The sequence below is a fragment of the Manacus candei genome, unplaced genomic scaffold, assembly GCF_025592945.1.
Source record: "Manacus candei isolate 608988 ecotype Guabito, Panama unplaced genomic scaffold, ASM2559294v1 h1tg000046l, whole genome shotgun sequence".
NCBI classification, from domain to species: Eukaryota; Metazoa; Chordata; class Aves; order Passeriformes; family Pipridae; genus Manacus; species Manacus candei.
In genome coordinates, this window is record NW_026138094.1 from 13,510,674 (window position 1) to 13,525,186 (window position 14,513).

Genomic DNA, 14,513 nt, shown 5'->3' on the forward strand with positions numbered 1-14,513 from the left:
GCCCAGTGTCTAGAGATGAGAAGTGTCTCACATCACTGGTGTGAAGCTATTTCCCATGTTCCTCACGTCTCCAAGCTTCAGAGCAAGTGAAACCCAACCTTTTCTTCCTTCCCCCTCGCTGCCTGCGCACCTGGAAACCTTTTAATGGGTTTTCTGTTTGCCTCACAGGGGCTCATGTTCATGCCTGGGAAGAAATGTGCATTGTGACTTGAACTCCTTCTCTTGCTGGATGACAGGTGATAAAAATAATACACATATCATATGACTGACAATAGCACCTGGCCCGTGGTGATGGGATCCCTCCTCTGCCGCTGGAGCCCTTCGGAATTTAAACAAAGGAATTAAAACATCGGCCCTGGGATTTATTTTTTTTTTAACCCATTAGTGGACACTTTCAGACTCAAATCTCAAGGATCCAGTCATGCAAAACCTTAAGTACTTTCCCATTCCTGACTACAGCCAGATTAATCCTCTTACACAGATTATTCCAGGAGAAATTTGGCTCCCACAAAGTCCTTCTGCAGCTCTAAAAATAATTCTGAGTGCTGTAGGACATGTTACGCCACTTAGACTGAAGGAGTTGTTTTAGAGATTTCAACCACCACTTATCAAACCTTGCCCTGCCCCAGGGAACTGCTCAGCTCAGTTTCCCTGGGGTTTCCAGGGAAAACACCACATTTCTGGGTGGAACACAAGCTCAGTAGCACTTCGTGATCAAGGTAATTTTGCTCTCTTAAAGTGTTTTCCTCCTCCTCCTCCTCCTCCAAATGCTCACACAAGTCATTACATCACCAACCATCTTTGTTTTACTAGTAATTAAGGTCATACATCAGGGGAAATTTGCCATTGAGCAATTTAGCCCTGTTTAAATTTTTATGACATGATCAGTAATTAACATCAAAAATTCAGCATCTGATTCTTTGTATTTCATCTGACTCCCAAATAACCCCAGATTATACCGGTTACCACTGAATTACAAGATTTTAAGAAGAAAATATGAACTGAGGTGATTCTTGCATGTTCAGAAAACAGAAGAACAGCAGCAAAGGACTGGAAAATGCCCAACCATGGCAGTTCTGTGCCTTAGAAAAATACTCAGTTTATACTGTATTTACACAGACATGTATTTTATTACGTTGTTCCACAGCATAGGATTTGTATCTAAAATATCCAGCACAGGAATATTCCCCATGTATTTACAACCTCCATCCCTTCCTGCCAAGCTTTAGCCTGGCTGAGCCAAATTACAAGTGGAAAACAACCTGTGGTGCAAATCTGATCAGTCCCTCACTCAGCCCACGTTGGTGAGTGCCACAGCAAAGAGACCTTTTCCCAGGAGAAACCCTGGAAGCACCCCCCTAGGTCGTCACTTCCACACAATTTCATTAGGAATGGGCCTTTTGTCTGTCAGACAGGATTAATTTTTTTTTGTTTCTAAACTCCTTGTGCACGAAAGTTAATCCAAACCAGACAGGAGTCAATTAGGTCGTTAACGTGCTAAGCCTATTAACGGCCATGACTTACATTTCTCTCCAGCAACAATGGAAAACATTCAGGGTCTGCCTTTAAGTGGCAGAGCCCCTGAGCAATTGCATTATTTTATGCCAGGGCTCCTCGGGGCAGGGGCTGTTTGCAGGAGCAGCACAGCCCGTGGTGCACCCACAGCAGGGGGCTTTGCTCCCTTTTTAGCACAGCCAGCTGCACCCAAGGGGTAGGAATTCTGTTCCCAACTGGTTTGCAAACTGCTGTGGGATCCAGGGCAGGGCAGGGAATGACACAGTCTCCGATTTTGCTCACCTAGTGCTGAGGGAGGGACTAAAGCTGTCCTGGTCTCACCCAAGGGTCAGAAGCCCTTGATCTCCTTAGCCCCTCAATTAGCCTCAGGTTGGAAAAAATCCATCACAGAACAAGATGAATAGCCTTAAATAAATTTTATATCAGACTATCAACCTCCCTCTGCCCCAGAACTCTGATACACACAGCCCATGTGGCCTTGCCATGACCTGAGATGTGGTTGTAGTGTTTGCATGTATGAACGTGTGTGTACATGTGTGCACTGTGCCCTCAGCCCAAAAAACATGAAGGACTTCAGCAACTTTCCTTGCAATAGGAAATCCCAGTTCCATCAGGAACCTGACAGATACGTAATTAATTCTGCTGACACAGATTTAGGTGCAGTCACACCATGCCAGACCAAGTACCCACCCAGCCCATGCCATGAGGTCCCCCAGGCTCTGATGGTCACCTCTGGCATCACCTGAGGAGGACATTCCCTTTGGACAAAGCAGGAAAGAGCAGTGGGTCCTCAGAATCCTTCAGGAAGCACTAGGTGCTACTGGAAATACTTTTTTGCAGTGTCTCCTTTTAGTATCTCTGTATTCACTCAACTCCTCTTCCCCTTTGTGATTTCGTATAATTTATTACCCAGTGTCTCCCCAGTTTCCTTCCTTTAGTCCTTCTTCCCAGGGAGGGAATTTCAGCTCTGCCAAGGACAGGCAGCACTCTGCCCCTACACAGAAGGTCAAAAGGTTCAATGGCAAAAGGATGAGGGTGATTTCCTGCCCTCATTTTGGTTCAATTCAGCTTTTACCTAAAGTCTGTCTTATTTTACAGTGTTAGAATACTGTAATGCATTTTCTATGACCACAGAGCTGCAGCACCTATGGAACTTGGCTGGGAAATCAGAGTGGTGCTGAATTCTGGGGTTTTCTCTAAAAAGAGACAAAGGGGATCTGTAACTCTAACCAGAACCAAGATGTCATACTCAGAGAATAAAGAGAGAAGATTGGCTTAGTCTGAACCCCTGAGAAAGATAAACCTGCTGAACTATTAAGAGCTCAACTCCACACAGGAGAAAATTAAAGTCTTGGCTACGGGATTTGCCAACAGCAGTGCCAGGCGGGACACAACTTATGAGCAAGGACAGGCCTGGTTAAACACAAGAACTGGGATACAAAACCTTAGAGACACAGGCAGGGATGTTCTCTTGAGCCACTTCGAGCTCACCTGCTACAACCCTGCAGTGCTCGTCGGGAACGTGTGGCTTCCCGGGATGGCCGGATTCCGGGGATCGTCTCCGCCGGATGAAATGTTCCTTCCCACTGAACGAGGTCTCAGATGAATTCACGGGCTGTATCAGCATGTGCTCTGATCCAAGCTGGATGTAGCCAACCTGTGCACAGAGGAGAGCAGAAATGCCCATCAGTTTGGTATCCCAACCTTGTCTATCAACCCGCTCTGAGCCCAGACCGTTCCACTGCAATCACTATTTACAGTGGGGGGAAATTATTATGGTCATTCTCAGCCATTGTACATTCTCTGTACAATACAGACTAAAGAACTTCATCATATTCATTTTTGATATCACTGAGTATTTAGAAACAGTGTGCACTGTACATGTACAAAGGGGGGGGTCTTATCAAACACCTTTGCCATCCCTTCTCCCTCTCCCTCCAGGTACAGCCCCACTCCAGCTGGAAGCACAAACACGTGTCTTATGAGATGCTCAGCTCACATGAGGACAAATAAAAAAAAACCCTTTAAAATCACCTTTCCAATTGCCAGGATTGCACTGTTATCAAATGGCATTTACTGCCTTAGTGGAGCACAGAGGTGAGACTGCAAACAGGAGACCACCTCCATGTGTCGCTCTGGCAGACAACACTAGGGGAACCGATGTCAAAGGGAGGACCTGCAAAGCCACACACAGTCTTTGGGGACCAAATGCCTCTTCTTGGCTACATTATGGGCCACATGATAAGCACTGCTCTCCCTGCCAGCCATGGGTTGGGGTTCAGAGGTCAAGTCAGGAATGGATTGTTTCCTCCATCCCTGAAATAAGTAACATAAGGAAGGCAAAGACCTTCTCTCAATAACTCCATAAGCTCCAGGTCAGAGCACTAAATCCCTGCCTTCCTTGCACCAAGTCCAGGCTTTACACCAGGGCTGGCAAGAGCACCTTTGGAAGCCAGTTCTGCCCCAAGACAGCCGTCCTCTGCTCCCAACCCAGAGCTTTTAAGATCCTTTTATGCTTTTTCCACTCCTTTTCTGGCACAAAAAGAAGACAGTGAAAGCGAAGGTATCACCTTAAAACTTAACAAAGCCTCCAGGTTTAGTAATCAACACTGAGGTTATGACACACTGCACACAACAAGGAGTTCTGACTTCCTTTTCATTGCACTAATCCAGTGATTATTTATATTGCAATTAAAAGCCTCAAAGTGCATCTCTCCCATGCAGCCCCCTGAGAGAATACCACAGGTCTGATCCAACTTCTGCTAACAAGAGGCCTCATGGGCCTGCCAGGAGGTGCCTGTGGTGCACCTGAGAGGTAAAGGTGCCCACCAAGAGGTCCCAACACCAATCCTAGACACAGAAAAAGAAACCAGACTCCTCTGGTCCCCTCTCCCCACGTCCTGTGCCAGCCAGGCAACTCTCCAAAGAAACGCTCTGCACGTACATGCGAAGGCTGTATGTTCAACAGCTGACTGTACTAACATGATTTATAATATACATTACATTCAGACTGGATATCGTACATTTCCACCCCTCCCTGCCAAATCCAGTCCTCACGTACACCCAGGAAATCCCTTTGGCCCAGTATTTCCAGCAGGAGGAATTCCTGCCAACGGGAATGAGAGCTCTCCCTCTTCTGACAGCCACAAAGACTGAGTGAATTCAGGGGAAACCAGGATGGCTCAGAGAGGGTCACTGATTTCAAAAGTGCACTCAGAAAAAGAATAAAGCAATAAAAGTTGGTGTCTCCATTTGCCACGGCTGCAAAGCACAGCAGCAGTCTTGTCCCTTGTGTCTAAATAGACAAGAGACACCTCTTTTGGGGTCTTTCAAGAGAGACTTTGCCCTTGAGGCAAGGTCGCTGCTTAGAGTATAAAATGCCCTGACACCTCCCAGAAGGGCTCCTGTTTACACAGAAAAAACTGACATTATTCCTTGGCCCTGCAAACTGCACACCAGTTTACAAGCCCCACTCTGCCCTGGGGTGTCCAAAGGGCTGCCTTTTCATTTCAGTTACAAGCTGGGCTTCGTCAGAATTGGTTCAGAGACAGCAAAAGCTCCAGTGACTTGTTCTTCCAGCCTCCCTTACGATGCTCTCCACGACTTCCCCTCCTTGTTCCAATCTTCCAGCTGGGAGGTAGCCCCAGCCCCCTTTTTTAATATAGGTTTTAATTATTTAGAAGAAGGGTTGTAAATCTGGTGCCATGGTACTAAAAGCCACACCAGAGCTCCTGAAAGACTGCCAACCATTTCAGCTGGTGCCAAAAATATGTAAGAAGAAGTCAGTTCCATCACCACCCGACATTATCCCAACTTTCTGGCATCAAGCGTGAAAATAATTTAAACCATTGGAAAGGACTTATGTTTCACATTTGCCTCGGAATTGTGAAACCTATAGAGGGAAAGAGCCATGAGTCTTCACCCTGGAATAGGTTGGGAAGCAATCTCAGACTTAATCTGACAAGGCAAATAGAGTTTCAAGCAGGAAGCATTTGCAGGATTGGCCCTGTAAAGTATTCCTAGGGAGGTAAAATTTTCCCTGGTCTTGCCAGTTGGGTTCTAAAGAGTCCTCAAACCTGTTGGTCCAGATGAGATTTTTTGGACCTGATAACTTGAATAGTCTGGTCCTTATTTTGCTTTTTCCATTAGAAATAATTCCTCATGTTGCTTCCCTCAAATTCCCCAGCTACCAGACCCTACACTGGGCTAATCCAGCATGAGAGACCAGACAGCAGCACTGAGCAAATACTCTGTGCTTTTCTTCTCTAGTCTGATGTTCAGGGACTGCAGAAAACTGGATTTTGGAGATAAAGAAGTAAAACAGACCAGGTGACTCTCAGAGCTATTTTTCCTACATCTCCAGAAATCATTCCAATTAAATAAAATGCTTTGGATCTGCCAATTCATGTTTGCTTGGGGAGATGCACATCAAAAGCTGGGATACTCCCTCTCATCCTTCTTCCTCTGTGAGAGTAGAAACAGGACCTACCACCGTTCCAGTCCCCAGGATTGCTGAATTTTGGGAAAAGCAGCTGCTGCCCAGCCACACCATCCAGGAGTCAGCAGGAGCCAAAAAATTCAGTGTAAAAGTTCATCATCATCTGCATTAATAATCTAACCTGGATTTTACAGCCAGTATGGCTGGACCAGGGAGCTGACAGAATCCTGCAGCTCAGCTAACGGGAAAGGCTGGAATGATTTCAGCCCCACAAGGCAAACTGACAAGTTGATTAAAACAAACAATAATCCACACTTCCCACTGCAGCCTCACTCACCACTGTGCTTAACAGTGGCCATATCCTTCACATTAAGGATATTCCACATCCTGAATTTAGAAGTCAGCTCAACATTGCTCACCAGCAAGAAAACAAAGGTCCTGTTTTCCAAAGCACCAAAACATTCCCACATGCTTTTATCCAAAGTTTTATACACACAGTGGTCACTCAAGCAAACTCTCTGATCTACTCCTGTACTACCAGTAGTTCACTTCTCTTCTACACATCATTTTCCTTGCCACTGGAGCTTTTCTCAGGCTAAATGACAGCAGGGGAAGGAGGAAGGTCCTCACACCACATCACTGAAATTACAATGGTAACAGCAATGCTGGGGTAGAGTATTTGCAATGACACTGCCCTGCTTTGCTGGCACTGCTCTGTCTCTGTCCCCTGGTAGTGCTGGTGGAGCCACAACAGGTCCAAACCTTCAGTGTCCTCTGCACATGGTTCTGGACCTTCCCACATGTTAATACTCTTCAACAGTTACACTGTTTTTCCAGCCCTTTTTATTTTCACAACATCTTTGAAGGAGATCTGTGAAATGCTGAATCTTTAACAGATTTTTCTTTTGCTCCTCAGTGTTCATTAGTTACATACACAGGAACCCGCTGAAGAGAGAACAGATTTAAACATCTGACAAATTCCATCCCCTTCTCAATTTCTCAACTGTTACACTGTAAATCGTTGTTTAACCATTTCCTCCAAGTTAAAAGGAACTTCATGTTTAAAGTGAAGAACAAAACAACCCACAAACACAGTTTAATACACTTCATGTGGGTTTTAGCCCTATCCTTATTAATAACCATACTTCAGCTTTAGTTATTATTTACAAGGCAATTCAAGCAGACTGAAAAGAAGAGCTTTAAGTTTTGTTCCATGTCATTTCAGGTTTACACTCAGTTATCAGAGCAGACCATCCCCAGGAATATCTGACTGCACCTCTGCCCTGGCCTCCAAGTCTACTAAACAAGGAAATCCCAGCATGTTCTCCCTTTTGTCCACTGTGGAAGAGGAAAGAAAATCCCAGCACACAGAAACCCAGCATGGTAATTTTAAGAGGTTTAACTTTTCAGCTCATGGCCCAGCTATGGATAAATGCCAGACAGCTCCTCTCCCAGACAAGGGAATTCAGCAGAGCTGAAGGTTTCCTCAGGGGAAATAGTATCATCATCTAATCCCAGCATGCCTGCACTGCCCTGCTTCCCACAGCAGAGAGGCTCCTGCAGTCACCTGAGGGGCAGCACTGCCCCACAGCACACAAAAACCACTCCCTGCCACTGGCCAGGGACTGAGCTGCAGGAATCTGCTCTAAACCAGCCCTGCTCCAGAGGGACAATTCACCAATCTAAAGTACCCAATAAATAGGAGGAACCTCATCTTCAGTGCTCACTCTATAGCAGACAGGCTATAGAACCAACAGGCTGCGGGTTCTTCCATATTCTTCCTCATTTTCCCAAGGATAGAGGAGATTTACCATTTCACCAGGAGTCCTTGGAGTTACTGCTCATTCCCTGGAGGCTGCAGTCCAACCTACACAGTTCTCTTTGTCCTGACTGGCCTCCCATACCGGATCCAAACCCACACAGAGACACCCAGGCCCTGTGTAGGCACTGACACCCACCTGGAAAGCAGTGGGAGCTCAGAGACCCTACAAGAAGTCCAGATGGATGCTCTTATCATCTCTCCTTGCCCACACCTGCCAAAGCTTGTCTACATCTACACCCTCACAAAGTTTAGGGGTGGTCCCAAGTGAACAGGGCACACAGGAATGAGGAGCCACCACTCAGAAATACTTTAACGAGCTGGAAGATTTGTCCACCAGGAGTTGCCTGAAGTTTAACAAAGGTAAATGTACATGAAGCTTGGAAGAAAAGCAGCTCTTTTCTTCTGTGCATGGATTGTGTGAGACAATACTACAAAATGTTCAGGGTTTCCCAACTTCCAGCATGCATTGCTTAAGGTATAGTTTCAACTAATTTATTCCATCCTGTAAAGAGAAAATTCACTGTTGTCATTCCATGAACCCTTGTAATGTGCATCACCCACTTCCACCAACCCAGTCTGCACAAGGAAGTCTTGCTGAGTTCAAAGGAGACAAAAATGGGGTGTGAAAATGTTATATGAACTGGCCTGAATGGAGGGGAGCCACAGCCCTTCTCTTACCACCACTGAGAATGACAATCCACTTTAATTACAAACAGGCCAAAGAACAGTCCTGAACCCAAAATCAGAGATTCTGGATTTTAAAATGGAAGAGAAGCTACTCAGAATTAAAACTCTGCCTCTAAATGCATCCCAGTGATTTTCAGCTTTCAGATATAGTTCCTGAACAGAAAAGAGCTTTCCAGTTCATTCCTAAGTCAAAACCTAACGTGCATTTTAACACAGATCCATGATCCTCTTAAAACTGCAGCTGTTTAAAAAATGTAGGTACAAGAAATATGAAAAGCCTACACCTGTTGTAAGGTACTGATGCTGCAGTCCAGCACTTCAGCAGTGACAGTGACTCTGCTGTGGCTTCACAAAGCTGCAACTTCCCAAAAAAAGGGGCAATTTGCTCTGCTGGCTACGCTCTTGTAGGCACAGGAGTTGCAGAACTTTGCCTGTGGGTACCCAGCACCAGGGAAGGGCAGTTCAGTCCTGGGGTCAGAATCCAAGTGTTTACACAACTGCATTCCCCACAGGACACAGTCCTGCCAGCTGGAAGGCAGCAGGGCTTTTCAGGAACACACTGCAACTGGCAAGAGGAACAGGAGGAGTATCCTCACCTGAGGTACTTTAGCTGGACCTAAATGATGACACCCAGGGAACACCAGTCCTGAACACAGACCCAACACAGCTACAAGAGCACAGTCACCCTTCCAGGAGCAGTTGGAAGCTGCAGCAGGAAGCTACAGCAGCCACACACTGGTTAACAGCAGCATCTGCGAGCAGAGTTTAAAAAACAGAACCCAACCTTCAGATGCCACACTGGGAATCTGATATCATCACCAGGAAGCAATTGCTCAGTCTGGCTGCAGCTCAGTTTTCATGCCACTGTGTCAGGGATTTTGTTTTTATTAGAACTCCACTTGCCCCGACCATTTTATATCACTTTTGCTATGATTTATGGCAGGGCTGAGGAATACAATTACAGCAAAGTCTGAGCCAGCTGGAGATCAGGATATAGGATAACTGCCCACTGTACCTCTCAGCAACCAGCCTTCCTGAATGAGATGTCCTGATCACCCAGTTCCAGTCCAACGAGCATTCCCATGCTGGAGTTTTCAGGAAACCTCCCACTGCAGCACTAGAACTGCTCAGAAGATAAATGCCAGGACAAACAGGCTGCAAGGTTTTCACTACCCAGGTCTTTCTTCCAGCCCAGCAGGCAGGTCTTGCCCATGTCCCCATCTGTGAAGCTGTGCTGCTGCTGAGGGCAAAGCCTTATTCTTCCTGTGGCAAACAGGGCTTTAGGAAGCAATGGGAAAAACCAAAACCCACTGTAGGGATGGTATTGGCATTTTAAATTGCCAGACTAGAAGGCAAAAAATTTGGGCTCTGGAGTCACCTGCTCTTAGTTCAACTCCTGGATAATTTGAGGCAAAGCTTTGATTCCTCTGATCCCAGAAAACATCTTACCACTGCACTGCACAGCTTTCACCACAGCTATGCTGGTTAACATGGTCACTGCAAAAGGCTGTGTGAACACTGAAAGTAGCCTAAAATCTGATTTGTTTCATGTTTAAAAACAGATTTAAGCCAAAGGGGTCACTTAACTAGAATGAGGTGGTTTATCTACATGTGATGTGGATCAGTTTAAAGAAACTATTTCAAAAATTAATGCGGTTCATTTAAGTTTAGTTTCATCTATCTCAAGTTCAGGTTCATCCTAGACACTCAAGTTGTCTGTTCTCTAGTTTTGAGCTCCCAAGGGTGTTATGAACCTTAACTCACTCGAATGTACCATGCACCTGCTTTTAGCCCTTTCCCATTCCTGGTGATTATGTGAATGAAGAGTAAATGAATGGATTCCTCTAACAGGAAAGGAGTATCTGAACATGCAGAAACACAACACAGCTGCTCACACCACTCTCAGCACTCCCAGGACCAGATGCACAGACAAAGGCAAAAAGAGCTTTACCAACACTGTCACTAATACTGGGCTTTGGTCCCCAGGAGGTGCCACAAACCAGCAGCTCTGACACCAATCCCTTTTTGATCCCAAGTTGATCTAGCTCAGCTATGTCAATTTAGTCATTGCTTAGAGTTCCTATGACCCAAACAGATACTGCAACATTGCAGTTCATATTTGTAGAGTAATGAACAAAGACTACCTAGTCTTGCTTCTTTTCCAACTTTTCTACTGGGAATATCGCCAATCTTTTTCACCCCCTTCCTCCATTCCTTGATCTCAGGCAGTTAATACTGTGCCTACAGCTACATTCCTCTTTTTTTAAAGGTTCCTTCTCTGCCTGTTTGTGCCTTCCAGCTCCGTTGGAGCAGGTAGCTTTGGAAGCCCAGCACTACATGAACAACATTTACAAAACATGCCTGGTGACAAAGTCATAGACCTGTCAGTGATTTAAAGCCTGAATTAGAGATATTGGTTTTAAGCCTCCCTCAGTGGAACTCAGCTCAATCTCCAGTGCCACTCAGACACTCAGCATCCCTCAGCCAGTTTGTTGGGTTTTTTTTAATCCTGAGGCACAGCGCCCTCAAATGGCTCAGGAGGAAAGGCTGGAGCCCTGAGGGCAGAGCATGAACTGCTTCTCACTGCAGTTTAAGGCTAAACCTCTATCAACAAGCCTGTCTTGAGCAGCACACCCCAGGAAACACATCCCAGGACCACGTGCTGGGAATTAAAGCTTAATGCCCCGCTGACTTTCTGAAGTACTTCTAAGTTATCAACAGTAATTGCAAACTACTCATTGTCTCAGTCTTCACCCCTGAGAAACCTTCTGTCCCAGGCAAGATCACCTGCTCCTACCAGGATGCTCAGAGGAGAACCAGGCCCTGCAGAGCCACCTACAGCCTCAGGCAGAGAAATCCTGACGCTTGTGGCAGGAAAAACATTCCTGAGTGGGACAGTTCCTCCAACCACACCAGAGTACCAGGTGTCCTCACAGTGCTGCTCTCACCCAGTGCCCTGACACCGACGGCAGGAGCCAGGTGGGAAGGGCTGAAGAGCTGCACAGCTACTGCAGGAGTGAGCCAGGGGACCAAATCACCCACAGTGGGACTCAGCCACCTGTCCGACAGTGACAAAACATGTTCCCTCTGCCAGGACACTCCTCTGCAGCACCCTCAGGCCCTGCCACCCACCCACAGCGGAGCCGCGGGAGCTGAGACTGCTCAGGGATGGCTGAGGCTCCTCAGCGATGGCTGAGACTCCTCAGAGATGGCTGAGACTCCTCAGAGATGGCTGAGACTCCTCAGAGATGGCTGAGACTCCTCAGAGATGGCTGAGGCTCCCCAGCGATAGCTGAGGCTCCTCAGGGATGGCTGAGGCAGCTCAACAGCAGAGAGTCAGGGCAGAACACCCACCCTGGGACTGCAGCGCTGCTTGGCAGGGCCTGGGAGGGGAGGGGACAGGAGAGCCCCTGCGCTGAGGGGAGGTGAGGCAGGGGCATCCCTCATCACCCGGCTGATGGGAACAGCCCGGTGGAGGGGAGGGTGCCTGCACCGGGGGGATCGGGGCGGGACGGCAGCACCAGCCCCGAGGAGGGATGGCGGCCCGGGCCCGGCGGAGGGGAGCGGGGCGGGGTGTCAGTACCAGCCCTGCGCAGGTGCTGAGGGAGGCGAAGGAGTCGCTGCGGTTCAGCGCGTGTCCCGTGTAGAAGCAGAGCCGCTCCCGCGGGGGCCGCCGCTCCTCCCCGCGCCGCTGCTCCACCGCGAAGTCCCGGGCCAGGAATCGCAGGTCGCGGCGGAGGTGCAGGTACAGCTCGGCGCCGGCGGCGGGCAGGCGGAGCAGCACAGCCTCCTCCTCCTCCTCCTCCTCCGGCCGCGGCAGCGCCCGCCGGCGCCGGGGGCCGCCGCGATCCCCTCCGGGCGGCAGCAGGTGGATCTTCTCCAGCGGCACTCGCTCCGGGATCACCACTTCCAGCTCCGCTCCGCCAGCTGCAGGCGAGAAGGAGACAGGCTCAGGAGCTCGCACCCCGACGGGGCGAACGGGGGGTTCCGCGCCCCGGGACCCCCGCACCGAACCGGGACAGCCCCGCGCTCGGGTTTCAGCGCTGGAAACTGCGAACGGGCTGCGGAGACAATGGAGCCGGCAGAGCAGCAGAGTTTATTTCTCTCTACATACATACATATTAGAGACAGAAACGTGCAGGGAGGAGAGCAATAAGGCAAACGCTAAAGCTACTTGTATCATTAAATACATATATATATATAGCTCAGACACAAGCATCGCATTTCACCAACCCCAATAAAAATCTGCAGGGAGAAGGGGAAAAGCAGAGCGAGCCGCAGACGCGGCCAAGGACAGTCAGCAGCTTTCCACATGGAACGCTCCGGCAGCAGCGGCAGCAGCGGGAGGACAGGAAAAGAAAATAGAAAAGCCTGGAGCGATTCATCCCGCAGGCAGGGGATGCGGTGCGCGCCCCGTGCCCGCACGCTGCCGCCCGCGGCCGGACCCGCGGCGCGGGGCCGCCTTGTCAGGGCAGCCAGGAGCCCGGGGAGTGCTACCTGTGCCGGCGTCCAGTCCGCAGAGCAGCAGGCAGGGCACGACGAGCGGCAGGAGGCAGCCGTCAAACATCGTCGTGCGGGCGGCGGGGCCGAGCGCGGAGCGCGGCAGCGGCGGCGGGAGCGCGGCCCGAGTGCGCCCTGCCCGCCCTCGGCACCGCCAGCGCCGCCGCGCGAGCCCGGACACGCCCCCCCCGCGCGGCTCCGCGCGCCCATTGGGCGGCCGCGCCCGCCGGGACACGCCCCGCGCGCTCCCATTGGCTGCGGGCCGGCGGGGCCGCGCGGGGAGGGTGCACGTGCGCGGGAGGGCGGCCGGCAGGGGGCGCCCTCTCCTGCCCCGGTCGCGGAGCCTGAGGGAGCCCCGGCCGGTCCTGAGGGACCCGCGGCCGGGTCGGGAACCGGGGCCGCTCTGAGGTTCCCATCGGCCGTGGAGCTGCTGGGAACATCCCACCCGGATCACCACGGGGCTCTGGTACGGGGCAGCCCGCTGCTGGTCTGCCCCGTCATGTTTTCACAGAATCATAGAATCTGCCGAGTTGGAAGGGACCCACAAGGATCATAGAGTCCAACTCCTGGCCCTGCTCAAGACCATCCCCAAGGGTCACATCATGTGCCTGAGAGTATCATCCAAATGCTCCTTGAGCTCTGTCAGCCTTGGTGCTGTGACCACTGCCTGGGGAGCCTGTTCAGTGCCCAACCACCCTCTGGGGAAAGAGCCTTCTAATATCCAACCTAAACCTCACCTGACACAACTTCAGGACCTTCCCTAAGCTCTTGTCTCTGGTCCCCACAGAGCAGAAATCGGTGCTCTTCCCTCCTCTTCCCCTCCCCAGGAAGCTGTACCTGCAGTGAGGTCTCCCCTCAGTCTCCTCCAGCTGAACACACCAGGAGCCCTCAGTGTCCTCACACGGCTTCCCCTCCAGGCCCTTCAACATCTTCAGTGCCCTCCTTTGGACACTCTCTAATTGCTTAATATCTTTCTTATATTGTGGTGACTAAAACTGAACACAACATTCAAGATGAGGCTGCCCCAGTGCAGAGCAGAGCAGGACAACCCCCTGCATTACCCCATTTTCATCACCAAAACGATTTTGACACTGCTATGGAAGCTCACTTGAAAAACTCACCTATTCTTTCCAACCACCATCCGCAGGATCAATCCCAGGGCTCAGAGGACCAGGAAAAAAACAAAGTTGGCAATATCACAGAATCACAGGTCATGTTGGGGCATCTGGTCCAACTTCCCTGCTCAAGCAGAGTCATCTTAGAATACAATATATAAGCACACTAAGATTTTGGGCAGTGATCTCACCTACTGCTGAAGCACTTGGATAAAACAAGAAACAAGTGCATAAAGGTCAAGAGATATAAAAATTGATTTTTGTTACCAATTCCCACTTTCACTGCGGTCCTGCAGTCACCAGAGCTCCTTCCCACCTGGTTGGGCCACGTCCTGCGTGTCCTCAGCTGTGCAGGAGTCAGGAAAAGCCAGCTTGGACAGGGGCTGTTGGAAGCAGTAGGGTGATTTCCAAGAGCAAAAGGTTTCCACTGCAGTCA

At 49.5% G+C, this 14,513-nt stretch overlaps 1 protein-coding gene across 1 annotated transcript in view; it reads right to left on the reverse strand.

Annotated features, from left to right (window-relative positions):
* The window catches only part of ADAMTS17 (ADAM metallopeptidase with thrombospondin type 1 motif 17), a 164,362-nt gene extending 151,264 nt beyond the window's left edge, over positions 1-13,098 (reverse strand). Inside the window, exons 1-3 of the mRNA XM_051796783.1 lie at positions 12,960-13,098; positions 12,046-12,389; positions 3,007-3,172 (exon numbers count right to left, since the gene is read on the reverse strand). Of these exons, the coding sequence (XP_051652743.1) occupies positions 3,007-3,172; positions 12,046-12,389; positions 12,960-13,029 (580 nt within the window). The 5' untranslated portion in view covers positions 13,030-13,098. The remainder of the gene's footprint in view (positions 1-3,006; positions 3,173-12,045; positions 12,390-12,959) is intronic.
* Between the last annotated feature and the right edge of the window lie 1,415 nt (positions 13,099-14,513).